At 42.4% G+C, this 16,928-nt stretch overlaps 1 protein-coding gene across 3 annotated transcripts; it reads left to right on the forward strand.

Annotated features, from left to right (window-relative positions):
• Positions 1-13,552: 13,552 nt before the first annotated feature.
• LOC147607596 (uncharacterized) lies at positions 13,553-16,726 on the forward strand. 3 transcript variants are annotated; one of them, XM_086790878.1, is made up of 3 exons: positions 13,553-13,881; positions 13,966-14,013; positions 14,093-16,726. In XM_086790878.1, exons 1-3 carry the CDS (start codon positions 13,557-13,559, stop codon positions 16,390-16,392), a joined length of 2,673 nt encoding a protein of 890 aa, XP_086647004.1. In that variant the 5' UTR covers positions 13,553-13,556; the 3' UTR covers positions 16,393-16,726. The 3 variants fall into 3 exon arrangements, with proteins under 3 accessions (XP_086647004.1, XP_086647006.1, XP_086647005.1); XM_086790879.1 differs by having other exon boundaries at positions 13,699-13,721; XM_086790880.1 differs by lacking the exon at positions 13,966-14,013 and having other exon boundaries at positions 13,593-13,721.
• The last annotated feature ends 202 nt before the right edge of the window (positions 16,727-16,928 follow it).

Raw genomic sequence — 16,928 nt, forward strand, 5'->3', positions numbered from 1 at the left:
GTGTACACCAATGTTTCCAAGGAATACTTTAGCGAGGATGACTTTGTCTCCTAAATACCTACTACTAGACTTGCCATCTAGTTTAGGAATGTATTTTTACTCAAATGTGGATCTGGAGCATAGATGGGCTTCCTTTCACTTGATACAAGCTTAATCGAGTTGATTATGATTTTAAGGGAGGGGTAATGTCATCAAAATTTAAGTTTGATGTGTTTTGTGCTTTATCAAGGGTTTTCTCTCTCTTAAATTGGCCATTTTGGAGAGAGGAAGCACAAGAAATCACATGTTGTAGGACAATAAGGCATGTATGAAAGTGAATTCAATGCTAGGGAAGTGCCAAAAGGTGAATGCCACTTAACAAGTGCATGGAAAATTTTCCTAGGATCTCATCAGTATTTTACAGAGTACAAACGGGCCTTCGAGGGACTTAAAATTGCCAAAATACGGATTATGGGAGGTTGGAAAAGTGAGAATGAGGTCAAAGGATCATGAAAATGGGAACAAGGGCTTTGTTTTGACAATTTGGGATAAGACTCACAAAGCTCTTCAAGCTCAAGCACTCATATTGGAATCAAGTTGCATTAAGCTCTTTTAAGGCAAATAACAAGTATTAGCTCTTTTAGCAACTAGCCTTAATGACACTTATGATTTCCTTATAATTAATGCCCTTAGTCGTGATAGCATGTTATAAGAACAACATAGTGGCTAATGCATTCATTTAGCAACTCACACACATATACAATTCGCATATGCGTAACAAGCACATTAAAGCAAGATCTCGACACAATCAACACAAGATTGAGGGTTGGATTTCTTGAGGCTGCCAATCCCCCATTGAGAGGCTTTGTATTAATCTTTCCTTTTGAAGTCTTTACAAAAAGAGAGTAGCTTGAATTAATACATCATTAGGACCATGGAGGCTAGGATCTCCATAACCCATGAGCTTGTTGGCTTGCTTCTCCCTTGCACTACATTGTCCTCTTCTCAAAGCCTCAATGGCTATTCAAGCCAAGAGTACTTGTGGAGAAAAGGAGAGCTTTGAAGAGGATTAGGGAAGGAGCTTGAGATGAAAGTTCTCCATAGCTTAAGTATCATACTTAGCTACCAACGGGTGGTACATAATCTTAAGCATATAGCTTGCATATGAGTGCTTGACCTCGAAGAGCTTTGTGAGAGCTCTCACTTGTGCTTTTGATCACTCTAATTAGCTTATTAATGAGAGAGATAAACCTCCTTGAAGTTCATGACTTGATGAGGTGAAAAGTGATGCCAATTTTAGCATCCATGTGGCTAGAGAGAGGTGGAGAATGGGCAAGTCATGGGAGGAGGAGCACGCCTAGATCTTGCCCTCTAATTGGGTTAAAAGTGTCCCAAATTGGCCAAACAAAGCCATCATTCCAATTTTTATTATTCTTGGCCCTCACTTCCACTTTTGTCACCTCTCATAAGCCGTATTTTAGCAAATTTTAAGTCCTTTGAAGGCCTGTTTTTTGTACTCCATAAAATACTAATGATATCCTAGGGAAACTTTCCATGCACTTGTGAAGTGGAATTAACCTTTTGGTACTTCCATAGCCTTGAATTCACTTCCATATATGCCTTGAATTCACTTCCATATATGCCTTACTATCCAACAATATGTGCTTTCTTGTGCTTCTTCTTTCCCAAATGGCCACTTTTAGAGAGAGAAAAGCCTTGATAAAGCACAAAACTCATCAAAATTAAATTTTGATGCCCCTCCCTTGAAATCGTAGTCATCCTCGACGATGCTTGTATCAAGTGAAAGGAATCCCATCTATGCTCCGGATCCACATTTGAGCAAGATTACATTCCTGAACTAGATGGCAAGTCTAGTAGGTGTTTAGGAGACAGTCATCATTAAACTATTCCTTGGAAACATTGGTGTATACACATAAAACATTTTAATGCATATTAGTAAAGAAAAAAAAAAGAACATTGCATTAAATCTTTAAACATTTTTATACATTGATGTCTTGGTTATCATTTAAATCATGAAGGAACTTATAATCTTGCAAACAGGGCAAGAGAATCCTTCAGTTTTGGGGTTCATGCATCTATTTAGCATCTTCAAGAAGATAATTCTTAAACTTAATTAAATAGCTACATATTACCTTACCACTTCGAAGAATGTTATCCTCATGCTTAAGGATGGCCTCAGATTGTAGGATCTCCTCTTGGTCATCAATCTCAGGAGGATCCTCTTCTATAGGGTCCATTGGGGATGTACCTTTAAATGGCTTAAGTAGACTCACATGAAAGGCATTATGTATATGCCAATGCTTTGGTAACTTGAGTTTAAAAGACATTTCATTGATCCTTTTAGGAATCTGAAATGGACCACAATATCTCTTAGAAAGCTTAGGATAAATCTTTTGATGATGTGTGGGCCTTCGTTGCCAATCCTTGTCCGTTTTTTAATGTAAACAAGCCTTGGGAAACTTGAGCAAAACCCATTCATCCTCTTTTAGCTCTAAAGGCCTTTAATGCTTATCAGCAACCCGTTTTTGCTTTTGTTGTGACACCTCAATAGCTTCTTTTATCTTTTGAAAAGCTATCTTGTTGTCATGGACATACTCATCAGCTACTACGAATATATTTGAATGCATCCTTAAGAGAGGTAGGTGGAGGCTTTGGACGACCTTCCACAATCTCAAATGGAGAATTCCCTATAGAGGTATGCATTGTGTTATTATATGCAAACTCTACCAAAGGTAAGTATTTCTCCCATTGTTTACTTTGATCTTTCTCCCCAACATAGCTTTTGAGAAGATCAAGGATGATGGAATTCACAATCTCTGTTTGCCCATCCGTTTGAGGGTGATAGGTCGACGAGAAATTGAGTTTAGTGCCCAAATTTTCAAATAGCCCCCTCCAAAAGAGACATTATTCTTGAGTCTCTATCAGAGACTATTGAACTTGGCATCGCATGATGGTACTTGAAAAATTAGAATGTGAATATGGTGGCCATGTGGTCTTCTTAAAAGGTATGAAATGAGCCTGTTTACTAAATTAGTCTACCACTGTACATATACTCGTATTCCCATGTATGCACTTCAGCAATCCAAAGATGAAGTCCATTGAAATACTCTCTCATGGAGCTTCTAGAATTGGCAATGGATGCAACAATCCAAGGGATTTTCCTCATCACATACTTGAACTTTTGACATACCATGCATTGTTCTACATAATCATGCATGTCCTTTTGCATAGAGGGCCAATAGAAGTAAGTCTTTGTTGCTTGAGTAGTGGCTTGAATGCCATGATGCCCTGCATATGGTGGAGCATGAGATTTATACATTACCTTCTCAATCATGAAGTTCTTTGGTTTCACATAATAGCCGTGAACCATGCAAGAGGAATCCTTCTTTTATTGAGAAAGGTTTGTGGGCGTTGTTACTCTCTAAATTTGCCATAATAGAGATATAGCCTTCATCTGGTGCATACTTGTCAATCATGCTTGCAAGATCATGATTATATGCTATGGAGATGGCATTTACTTTAGGCCTTCATGAGAGTGCATCCACAACCGCATTTTGCTTTCCCAGGATATGGGCTATGTGAAAATGAAATTGAGAGAGAAAATTAGCCCATATCATTTGCTTGTCATTAGAAAGCTTGGTTTGTGTAAAAAAATATTTAATGCTTTGGTGATATGTATGTATTATGAAGGGTGTACCCAACAAGTAATGCTTCCAAGAATCTAGAGCATGGATAACTGCAAGTAGTTCTTTCTCATAGATTCCTAGTACTTGTTCTTGTGAGAGTTCAACCATCTACTTTCATAAGCAATAGGATGTACTTCTTGAGAAAGAAAGCCCCGATGCTATCACCATAAGCATCACAATGAATTTCAAAAGGCTTATTGAAATAAGGCAATATCAATAGTGGTTTCATCATAAGCCTTTCCTTGAGCTCTTTAAAAGCATTGTTTTCTTTCATGGTCCATTGAAATTTGACCTTTTTCTTTGTCAAATCATGGAGTGGACTTGCTATTATAGAGAACTTTGAAATAAAGCATCTATAATAGGAGCACATGCAAATAAAACTTCTTAACTCATGAAGGTTCTTTGGTTGTGGCCACTCATCTATTACCTTAAGCTTCTCGAGATCCATTTGGATACCCTCCTTAGAGATAATGTGACCAAGGTACTTGATCTTATTAAGGAAGAACTCACTTTTCTTCCCATTTACATAAAGTCTATTAGCATGCAATTCTTTAAAAATTGCCTTTAAGTGCTCTTTGTGTTCTATTGTCCTAGAGTAGATTATAATGTCATCAAAGAACACTCTAGTGTATGCCCTATGCTTCCTAAATAATCTTTCCATTAACCTATTAAAGGTTGCTAGAGCATTGGTAAGGCCAAAGGGCACCACCACGTACTCATACAAGCCACACTACATACGAAAAAGAGTCTTATGGATGTCATGGGGTACTATCCTTATTTGATGATAGCCACTTTTAAGGTCTATCCTTTAAAGTAAGATGAACCTTGTAGCTTGTCAAAAATGTCCTCTATACGAGGGACTGGAAATAGATTCTTGATTGTGTTCTCGTTTAGTGCACGATAGTCCACACACATGCAATAGGACCCATCCTTCTTTTGCACTAACAACACAGGTGTGAGCAAAAGGGAGATGAAGTAGGTCGTACCATCCCCTTCTCACGAAGCTCATTCACTTGAGAGAGTATCTCTTCTTGTTGTGCATGAGAGACACGATATGGGGGCTTATTAGGGGATGTGCTACCTGGTACTAATTCAATCCTATGGTCATCCTCTCCTCACATGAAGGGGGTAACTCACTAGGGATAGAATCTGAAAAATAATCACTATATGCTTGAAGGAAAGACATATAATTCATTTCATCATTAAAGCTTGTATTAGTATTAGACATTTGATAGAGTGTATCATGAGAAGAAGGAGAGTCTTTGAAAAAAACCATATACACAAAAAGAGAAGTTTTTATTGACTTTTGTATAACATCATTAGATACAACAGTTATGGTAGTTCCCTTCCTCTCAGTTATGGTGGTTCCCTTCCTCTCAGTGTTAATACTAATGGATTTACCTCTATGATGAGAAGTGATAACCCTATTAGGATAAGTGAGTTGTATGGCGATGCGATGAAACCATGGCACCCCTAAGATAACATCCTCATGCAATAAAGGAGATACATAAAACTCCTCTTGATCAACTTACTCTTGAACATGTAGCCTAAGCTTCCCAATCAATGGCGTGGCACGGACCTTGCCCTTTAAAGGCTCCATTGGCATCAAGTGCACGTCCCATTTCTTCAGTATTGATGCCCAGTTTTGAAGAGTGCACACGGAGTGTGTGTTACCATATTATAGTAGTGATGTGTGTGAACACACTTAGGACCGCCGGGGCACTTTTTCCCTCACTAGGAGGTTTTTTCCCCCGTGCATTGTATATACGCCCATTATCTTCTAGGGCTTGTAATCTTTCATTTTTGGCACTCATAATACACTACTGTGTAGTGCTCAAGCTTCCTCATCTTCTTGAAGTTGTGTGTGCATTCCTGCAACCCTAATTCCAACAATTGGTATCAGAGCAGGCTTCCTCCTCCCGGGCAGCATCACCGGCACCTGCCGCTTCATCTCCTCCGATTGCGACGAGGTTTCACGAGCGTCTGCAGGTTAGTATATGCCGTGGGAAAGCCCGTAGGGTTAGTTCGTTTCAGAATTTTGATCTGAAGTCATTTCGCCCTCCGTTTTTGCATTCCAAGTACTGCGCAGGCAAAATCGTCCTACTGTGCAGATTTTCTGTCAAGATTAAAATTTGCAGGACAGGTGCCCATTCGTCTGTTTTGGGCTGTGCTACATAGCACAGGTCGATTTTATACAGGTTTACCTCTTACAGACAGCATTTACATCTAGTAGTACAGTCATTGGCCATGGCTGACAACAATGATGTATTCCGCATGTTGGCTGCTGAGGATAAGTTGGATGGCACCAACTATCCATTGTGGGCATATATGATGCGACATGTATTGGTAGCAAAGGGGTTATGGAACATTGTGCAGGGTATTGATGCACGTCCTATTGTGGCTGGGAATGCTGCAAACACATCAGAAACAGGTACTGTTGATGATGGTGCAGGCACAAGTGCTGTAGCAGCTATTCGAGAACCACCACTTTCAGCAGAGCAGATTCGTTGGGATGGTAGAGATGCGCAGGCTCATGCCTTGATTGCGCTGTCTGTCAAACGTACCATTATCCCACATATTCGCTCCTGCAGGACTTCTAAGGATGCTTGGGATGTACTTGCCACATTGTATCAGGCAAGAAATGAGGCTCGTGTTGCTTATCTCCGAAAACAGTTGGAGAGTGAGCATATGAACGAAGGTGATTCTATGGATAGCTTTTTGACAAAGATCAAGGATTTCAAAGAGCAGCTCATTTCTGCAGATGAAATCCTGTCAGACAGTTCACTTGTGCAGACTGTTTTGAATGGTCTACCAGATTCTTATCAGGGTTTTGCTTCCACTCTTCGCTTGATGATGAAAGGCAATCCCAATGCCTTATCATTTGAGGAGTTAGTTTCTGTTTTGCTGCAAGAAGACCAGTCAAGGCAAAACAGGAATATTATGCGTGTCGCAGATCAAGCTTTCGTTGCTAGTCAGAGAAGCGGGAAAGGTAAAGCTGGCTTTTCTTCTAGTAAGCAGAAATCTGCAAATGCTGCGCAACCAAAGAAGGAAGACAAAGATGAGAAGAAGGGTGACAAACAGAAGACATTTTGCAAGTACTGTAAGGGAAATGATCATGTCATCAAAGCGTGTCCTAAGCTGGCTGCGAAAGAGGCTAAGAAGAAAGAGGCTGGTATGGCTGTTGCAGATGCCTCTCCTTCTAACAATGAATCTGCTAATGTTGTGCTAGATACAGAATGGGCATTCAATGCGCAGTGCAGTTATGACCCATCTTTGCATGACACATGTATGTCTGCAGTAGATTCAGATGTATGGTACTTTGACAGTGGTGCCACTAAGCATATCACCTCGCAGCGCAGTTTATTCACTTTCCTTGAGTCTGCTCCCACAGGGAATACTGTCACTTGTGCCAATAACTCCTCTTATCCCGTTGAAGGAGTTGGACAGATTGTGCTGAATGTTGCAAATGGCAACACCTTTACACTTTTTGATGCATTGTATGTGCCAGGGATCAAAAAGAATCTGCTGTCAGTCTCCGCATTTGCCAAAACAGGTTTGGTTGTAAAATTTGTGGATGACAGATGTACTGTTCATGATCTCTCTTGTGGTGACATCATTGTAGCATCTGGTTCACTATGTCGAGGGCTGTATAAGCTCAATATGGATGGCAAATGTGTAGAGGATTCAGCATGTGCTATTATGGATACGCAGGCTATTTCAGATGCAAAACTGTGGCATGCACGTTTTGGTCATCTGAATTTTGCAAGTTTGCTGCGCCTGCAGAAATCTGAAATGGTGTCTTCTTTGCCTAAGCTTGAAGCACCTGTCAAGCATGTTTGTGAGGGCTGCATATTGGGTAAAATGCAGCGTGCTTCCTTTCCCAAAGATGGATCAGTGAGAGCTGAACGCAGATTGCAGCTTGTTCACAGTGATGTTTGTGGTCCCATGCAAACTCCATCATTTGGAAACTACCTTTACTTCGTGACTTTCATTGATGATTTTACCAGGCATGCATGGGTATATCCTTTGAAGGCAAAGTCCGAAGTGTTTTTGTGCTTCAAACAGTTTTTGGTTATGGCTGAAAATGTGTCAGAAAGTAAGATGGGCACCCTCCGTTCAGATCGAGGGGGGGAGTATATGTCTTCAGAATTTAATGCATTTCTGGCTGAGCGTGGGATAAAACACCAATGTACAGTGCCGTATACACCACAGCAAAATGGTGTGGCTGAGAGAAAAAACAGGTCTCTCATGGAAATGGCAAGATGTATGGTTAAGAGTCAAAGTCTACCACATGGTTTTTGGCTTATGTACTAAACAGGTGTCCCACCAAAGCATTACAGGTTGTCACTCCATATGAGGCTTGGCATAGCCGCAAGCCATCTGTTGGCCATTTACGTGTTTTTGGTTGCCTGGCATATGCATTAGTGCCTGTGCAACATCGCAGAAAATTGGATGACAAAGCTGTCAAATGTATTTTTGTTGGATATAGTGCTGAGAGCAAAGGCTATCGTTTGTATCATCCACAGACAAAGCGCATTTTGGTTAGCCGTGATGTTGTATTTGTGGAAGATGCAGTTCAGCCCTTGGTTTCATGTACTAAGGAGACAGATATCAGCTCACGTGATGTCTATGATACATTGTTGCCTCTTTTCAGTGGTGCACAGTCAAGTGCAATACCTCATGAGGCAGTTTTTCAGCCTATGCAGGTTTTAAATGATGGCACAGATCAGCCTATATCTGATGCAGATGTGCATGATGCACTTGAGGATGAGAGACAAGAGATTGAGGGCTCTAGGAATATGCCTAGATGGCTGGTGCAGACTTTGCGTGACAGCAAGTTGGATGCCCCTTTGTCTAGTCGCACTCGTTCTGGCTCTCATGGTGCCTCTTATGCGTCAGATTGTTATGCATTGGCTGTTTCTAGTATGTGCGATGAAAGTGAGCCTGTTTCATTTGATGAGGCACAAAGTTCAGAAAATTGGATGGCTGCTATGCAAGCAGAATACGATGCTATTATGAAGAATGGTACATGGTCTTTATGTGACTTGCCCCCTGGCAAGAAGGCCATTGGCACTAAGTGGGTATACAAATTGAAGCGTAAGCCTGATGGCACAGTGGATCGCCATAAGGCTAGGCTTGTTGCAAAAGGTTATGCTCAAGAGAAGGGCATTGATTTTGATGAGACCTTTGCTCCCACTTGTCGTATGACTACCATTCGTAGCATTTGTGCATTGGCAGCTCATAATGGTTGGAATGTACATCAGTTGGACATAAAGACTGCGTTCTTGAATGGAGATTTGCATGAGGAAGTGTATGTATCGCAGCCTCGTGGTTTTGTTCAAAGAGGGCAGGAAAACAAAGTGTGCAGGTTGAAAAAGGCTTTATATGGTTTAAAGCAAGCTCCACGAGCTTGGTATGAAAAGATACATGCACATTTGACTGCACATGGGTTTCAGAATAGTCCAACAGAAAGCACTTTGTATGTTAAACGTGTGGATGGTGTACATCTAATCATTGCTCTCTATGTCGATGACATGCTGCTCACAGGACCAAATGAGAGTCATATTGCTGATTTTAAGGCTGATTTGAATGCCTCTTTTGAGATGTCAGATTTGGGGCATTTGCATCATTATTTGGGAATACAATTTAAGCAGTGTGATGGAGGTATTGCTTTGTGTCAGACAAAGTATATTGAGACATTGTTGCGGAGATTTGGCCTTGAAGACTGCAAACCTATTGCTACTCCAATGGAGACAGGTTTGAAGTTGAGTCTTCATGATGCTGGAGATCACTTTGATGTCACACTCTATCAAACAGCTGTTGGTTGCCTCATTTATGTATGCATTACGAGGCCAGACATTCAGTTTGCAGTCTCACAGGTGAGCAGATTTATGCATAGCCCAGGCATTAAGCATTGGCAGGCAGTGAAGCGTATCTTTCGCTATTTGAGTGGTACTCGGCATCTTGGGTTGTTTTATCCCAAGGGGGGATCATTGCCGCCAGATTTACATGCTTTTTTAGATTCTGACTGGGCTGGTTGTTATGACACACGCGTGTCCACGAGTGGTTTTTGCTTCATGCTTGGAAGCTCATGCATATCATGGTTGAGCAAGAAGCAGCCTACTGTGGCCACTTCTAGTTGTGAAGCTGAGTACAGGGCAGCTTTCACAGCTACGGTTGAGTGTGTGTGGCTCAGACGCCTTATGGCTGATTTGGGTGTTGGGCAGCCATCTGCCACCACCATCTTCACTGACAGTCAGAGCGCATTGGCAGTTGCGCGGAACCCAGTGTTCCATGCTCGTACGAAGCACATTGAGGTGCACTACCATTATGTCAGGGAGAGACTCTCTGCAGGAGAGATCAGTTTGGCTTATGTGCCAACACAGGATAACCTTGCAGACCTTTTCACAAAGGCTCTGCCTCGTGAGAAGTTCGAAGCTTTTCGCAAAGCTTTGGGCTTACTCCCTTTTGTGGATTCGTCCACATAGCTAGACACTTCCCTATACATGAGTGCTAGCTCTTGTTCACCGCATCACTCCAGGGGGGATTTGTTACCATATTATAGTAGTGATGTGTGTGAACACACTTAGGACCGCCGGGGCACTTTTTCCCTCACTAGGAGGTTTTTTCCCCCGTGCATTGTATATACGCCCATTATCTTCTAGGGCTTGTAATCTTTCATTTTTGGCACTCATAATACACTACTGTGTAGTGCTCAAGCTTCCTCATCTTCTTGAAGTTGTGTGTGCATTCCTGCAACCCTAATTCCAACAGTGTGTGTGTGTGTGTAGAGTAGCACAGAGATGGAGAAGAAGGAGAAGACACAAGATGTGGACTCCTTGTCACAATGAGTGACTAGGGTTTTAGAGAGTCCTTATTAGTAAGACTACAAAGAATGGTGTCCGCCCACCCACTTACTTAGGGTTGGCACAATGGGCTTTACCACCCGAACAACTTCCCACTTAACGGCCAATGCCTTTAAGTAATGGGGTGCCTATATATATATATACAAAAGATCTGGAAATTTTTGGATATTGTGCAAAATAGAAGCAAGCGCAGCCTTTTGGAAAAGGGAATCCCGAATCTTGGGCTGCAAAAGGTGGTGAGGGCCGCATTCCTTGCGGGAAAAAAGAGGAGAAAACCAGAGTGTAGGGGGCGGCAAAAAATCAAAGTTCAGATATCTGCAGAAAACGGGAGAACCAGAGCGCTATCTACCAGAGAATTTCATTACAAGGATATACCTACTGTTCATGGCTTGTAGGTGTTAGATTTGAAGAGGGTTTTGAGTACTATAATAGGAGATGCTTTTTGGTTTCCACGCTTCCTTCATCGAACAGTCTGCAGCGAAGCGGCTCTTGAGATTAGTGAAATAAAGTCAAGAAAAATTACACTTGTAAACCTTCAGATAAGTGGTTTGTTTTTTATTTATTTTTATATACTATCTCTTCATACGATTTAGAAAAATCGTATATCTCATATATCCTTAAGGGATTTGGAAACGAGTAAAATGCTTTGGAGAAAAAAATTAAAGGATTTGGAACTTGGAGAATTGTGAGAAAAGGGTATCAAAAATACTTTCAAGCTGTGGGAAGTTGGATTCACTTCTACTCGATCCAATTTTGGAATTCATGAGCATGTTATAGCTATGCAGTATACTATCTTTTGTTTGTGAAATGTTAGAATTTAAAAGCAGGCTCTCAGGTGATAAAGGACATCTTGGAATGATGGATTTGAAGGCACTGGATGTATAGAATGTAAATGGTCACATGTATGTTGGAAAAAATTGAAGGTTATGTTATGCCTACATGTGATTGGTTCGAGGGATATGGAAAAAGGAGCCAGTGAATCTATGCTTGAAAATGGACAAGCACTTGGTACACAATTTTGTGCAATCATCAGGATGAGTTCAAGGATGTATTGAGGTGAATTGACTCATGAATATGTCATTAAAGAAATGGAGATGTCCTATGCTCCTTGGGAAAATTTTGTGTGCAAGTTTCCTTGTTAAATTTGGCACCAACTCTCATAGCTAGAAGCCTCGCACTTTCCCAGCGACACCGCCCACGTCACGACAACGTTTCCACTTGTAATAGTCTTTCTTCATGTGGCCCTTATTTTTGCAGTAATAGCACTCAATGTCCTTCTTGCTCTTCGACCACATGATTTGCTACGAGACTGATTTCTCTCTATCGACTTCCCCTTTGCATGGGATCTCTCCCTCACCACCATGAGGGCACTGGAACCCTTGGCTGGTTCCATGTTCTTTCTGTTTACTTCCTCTGTTAGCGAACCGCCTTCAACATTTGCACTAGTAAGACCATCAGCAGAGCAGCAGGGGCAGAATTACTAAGAGCTATACGAAAAGTGTCCCAGCTTTTTGGTCATGTGACCAACAAGAACATAGCTTTCACAAAATCATTAAATGTAATGCCGTGTGCTGACAGCTGACTGAAAATAGTATTGAACTCATTAAGATGATTGGACATGGAAGTCCCTTCCTTCATCTTCAAGTCAACCAATTGTTTTAGCAAATAAACTTGCTGAGAAGCTGCACTCTACTTCTCATATAGGTCACATAATTTCTACCATAAATCATAACTAGTGGTCTTGTCTTTGACATTGAAGTAAACAGATTTAGAGAGTGTTAGCATGATGGTAGACTTGGTGAGCTCATCCAAGTCTTGCCATTCCTCCTGTGGCATCGCTTCTGGTTTGACTCCTTTCAGCTTGATAGGCTTTATCTGTTTTTTCTACACCAAGACATTATTTGGCTTTTGTTCATGAATATATCCATGCACATCTTCATGAAACCCAAACAGGTACTATTGCTTCTGCTCATTAAAGTTTATCTTCTCAAAGACAGTGGCGTTGAGATGCAAATGCCAAAACTTGTCTATATAGTGTTGCATAGTCTCTCCCTTTTCGAGCCTGAGAGCACGCCATGCCATTAGCACATCATCCTTGGCTTGATCGGTTAGGAATTGCTTCATGATAGCAACCCTACATGCTCACCAAGTCTTAGGCTACAATCCTTGAGCTCGAAGACTTGCCCACCATTGGCGAGTGGACCTTTTCATGTACATAGCTACATGGCGTAGCTTTGATTGCTCGGTGAAGTGCCTCCCACCAAATGCCGCATGAAATAAGGTTTAGTACTTTATCTGTATTGCCATATGTGCCATCAAATGTGAGAAAAGTCTCACTCTTTCCACCCTCTTTGAACTTTTGAAGCTTGCGAGCTCTCTTCCAGGTATAGTAGGTCCTTTTGCGCCTTCGTAGTGTGCGAGTAAAAGCACTTGACTTTTCCTGTGGAGAGCTTCCTTCATCATATTTTGAGGGTGAAGAGCTTGGTGAAGGTGAAGGAGACCTTCTTCTTCGTTGATGGAAACGACTTCTTTCACTTCTTCCACTTTTGGATGAGGAGGACCCACTAGCCAGTGGAAGAAGATCTTCACCATGTACTATGGTTAGGAGAGCGATGGGAACATCGTTCTTGAAGAGAACTTGATGGAGATTTATAAATAACCTTACAATCACACATAACCTTAAACCTTCAAGAGCAAGCACATAACATATCCGATTTTAGAATCGAGCATAGTTTTGGAATCACGGCTTTATGCTCTTCACAATAATACAAACAAAAACATATTTGTATGTACAAAAACTTAATTGGTGAGACAGGTGTGATGTATGATTGTGTGTGTGCGAGAGAGAGAGAGAGAGAGAGAGAGAGAGAGAGAGAAGGGAGGGCGTTATGGACGAGATGGAGGAAGGTGGCGTGATTGGAGGTCATGAAGCAAAGAGAGAGAGAGAGAGAGAGAGAGAGAGGGGAGCTTTTCCTTCTATCCATTTTCTCACATGCGTGACGATATGCTCGGAGAGAGAATAGAGCCAACCCTACCGGCACAAGCCACAGCGATGGTGAGAGAAATCGCGCTACACCCTGCAAGCGAGATGGCCACAGATCCAGACACGCTTGACAGGAGGGAAGTGAAACGCGTGCCTGTGCCAGACAATCTTGAGAAGGGCTTAAAGGTTTGGCTGATGGATGCGCTTTCTGTGGAGTATGTGTATGTGGAACCATTCGGGGCATGGTGTCCAATTGCATTCGGGGATTGGTGTCCAATTGCAGCATTAAATAGTGTAGGTCGGTTGCCCAACGTCGTGCACGCTCGCTTATTTGACGAACCAGGAGGTATGTATGGTGCCTAGGTTCTGTGTGTGTCTGTGAGTAGGGCTTTGGAGATTGGAACTCAACTGCTTCATTCTCTATTTTCAGGCCCACCCAAAAAGCAGCGGATGCAACCAGCTGCTTCAGATGCCAGAGGTAAGCCGACTGACTGGAGGTAGGCAAAGATTTCTGACCCCTGCTCTCTGATTTTTTTCTCTTTTTCATGCTCTTTCAGAAAGGGCGTTTAAGCTGGAATACCAGAACTCGGACAATGTCTCCACTATGTATCGAGCTTTGACATGCATAATGCAAAAGGGTGGCTATGCTCCGAGTGCTGGCCTTTTCCAGTCTAGTGGCTGGGGGAAGAGCAGGCTGGTATGCGAATTGTGGAAGAAGGATGTATGGGTGGTTTATTGTTCGTTTGCGGGCGGGAGTGGCTATCCCAAGAGCTCTTGGATTGCAAAGTGGTTCTGTGAGCAAGCTATGAAGCATCTTGGCAGCGATGAGAGCCTACAAGGGCAACTAGCGTGCATGAATTTTACTTTGGCTTACTTCATCGCATGCATTCGTATGCTGGCAAACAGAGTCAAGAATAGTGGTTGGAGTCATGAACAATTTCTGATAGAGACAATGGAAGGCTCCATGTATTGGAAGGACGTGCAAGAGGAGACCAACAAACTTCTAGAGGAAAACTTCGCCAAAGGTGGTTTGACACAAATTCAGGGTAGCAAGCAGCTTACGTGGACTGTCTGGGAAAAGGAGACTAGGGTGATATTTGAAAATTTACGGCCTAAGGATATTATGATAGAGCATGATCGAAAGTTGGAGATTTTATTTGTGTTTGATGAAGCTAGGCATCTGGTGAGGAATGATAATCACTTGAACTGCTTCCTTCCAATTAGGAGAGCCACCCGTGCAGCCAGTGGAAGCGGAGTTCTAGTGCTGTTTATGGACACATCCTCCGAGATATCAAATTTTTCTGCCCCGGATTGGGCTGACCCTTCAGACCGAGCAGCTGCTTGTGATGTCATGCTAGCACCTCCAATCTGGGGGACCTTCTCAGCAGACATCTCAGAAAAGGATTCACTGCAGCTCTTTTCCACCAAAACTCTCAACAACATTGCTAATCCCCATTGGGCTGTGAGATATGGCAGGCCATTGTGGTGGGCTACTTTCAAGTCTTATTTGCCTGATTTACCTGAAGGGGAGGAGTACACACAAGGAGGGAAGCAAGTTGCCTTCAATGAAACGTACAGCCTTGCTAAAGATAAGCTGTTGGGAGGGCCTGCTAAATGGTATGAATACATCATTAAAAGGAAGGACCTCCCAGAAGAGGCAGCATTGAGTTTGTTAGGAGCTACCGTTGGGCTTGATGTCGATCCCCGTTCTAAACTCGCGTCAGAACTGGTGGCGAATCATCTTCTGTCAGTTCTTTCTGTTTCACCAACTCGTGAACTGGTGTGGACAGTGTGGAGCTCTGAGCCACTTGTATCGATGGCTGCAGCAGAGGCCAGTAGAATTCTGAATAGATCAGGAAGGAGTCGGGAACTTTATGGGTCACTAGTGAACGCGCTTGCAGGTGGATGGATTGATGGGGGATTTACAGGGGAGCTGGTAGCTAAGATCATACTTCTACATGCCAAAGATGACGGAGAGCAAACACAGCCTGGCCTCTACACTGTGGATGATTTCTGCAAGCACCTGGTTGGAAAGTCGTTGTTGGAGTTGATTGGGCGAGCATTGACTGACGCGGAAAAGAAGTTAGCCAATGCCCGGTTGCATTTCAACTCTTTTCGAAGGATTTACAAGAAGCTCTCTGATATGACATTTGATGACTTTTTGAAGTGTGCTGAGCGAGGCTGTGCTATCCAATGTGCTGCGGGTGCATGGGGGGTTGATCTGCTCATCTTTGCCTTTACTGGTGGTGATGATGATGAGTTGACAGTGGACAATATAACGGTTATCTATGTTCAGGTGAAGTTAAGGGAAAAAGAGGATGCTACAAATGTAACTGCTGCCAAGGCTTCTCCTCATTATGCAAGGTTGAGTGTAGCATTAAAGTTGCCTTACATGAGCTTATATATGAATGTGTTTGATAAAGGCGATAAAGCAAGGGCCTATTGGGTGGATCCAATGGTAATTTCAGCTTCAGTAGAAGCATCTGCTTCAAAACCCATCCAAACTGCTCTGAAGGAGATTACGAAAGAGCAGGAGATGCAGGGGAGCAGCAAGCAGTCTGACGTTGATTTCATGGAGATTGAAGGAGATCAAGGGGAAAAGAAGGGACCAGCTGGTCAGGCATGGAAAGCTTGGCTCAAAGTGAGAGGTGAAAATCTGCAAACTGTCCTTGTCGTAGAGGGCTTGGAGGCTTTTGTGCTGGATGAAGGCCTGAAGGAGCAGCTTAAACTAATTGTGAAGACTTCAAGATCTCCCTTTTTCACGGATGATCGTAATGATCTTCACAAGGAGTTACTGGAGCTCCAAAAGTCGGGTTTGCAAGAGATGTTCAAAATTGAGAATTTTTGGGACTTTTGAGTAAGGGACTGCAAAGAGGTAAATCCATTAAGCAGGTGACTTCCATTTTGACCTTTGCCTCTCTCTGATGACACCAATTGCATGATATGTCTTAAGTGATCGCACACTGAGCTGCTTTGAATGGATGTAGTGGAAAGGTTATATTTCCCAATCCAACCACCTTCAATTGCTGTAGCTTTAAAGCTTGTGGGAGCATGGGAGGTGGGGCAAGATTGCTACATGGGGTTATTCGAAAACGATATTGCACTCCAAAATGTTTTGGTGGACATTGGATGTGTAAATGTGAGGTGGTGTTCTTGAAGATGTTTGGTGGATATCTATGTCGTGTTTTTGGTGTCTTGGTCTTGTTCTATTCACTTGGTCTGTACTAGTAGACATGCCCAGTAAAGCCCGGGTGAGTAAGCAGGGGAAGAATAGACATTGAAAATTAATTTTGCATAGACATTGAGAAAAAATTGAAGATGGTGTTGTTATGCGGGAGATGCCAAGAATGTTGTATGGGGTTGCTTAGGACTGATATTGTGCTTAGTGCTACT

This window comes from Cibotium barometz, chromosome 55 (genome assembly GCF_041138505.1).
Source record: "Cibotium barometz isolate CiBa-2024 chromosome 55, ASM4113850v1, whole genome shotgun sequence".
Lineage (NCBI taxonomy): Eukaryota > Viridiplantae > Streptophyta > Polypodiopsida > Cyatheales > Cibotiaceae > Cibotium > Cibotium barometz.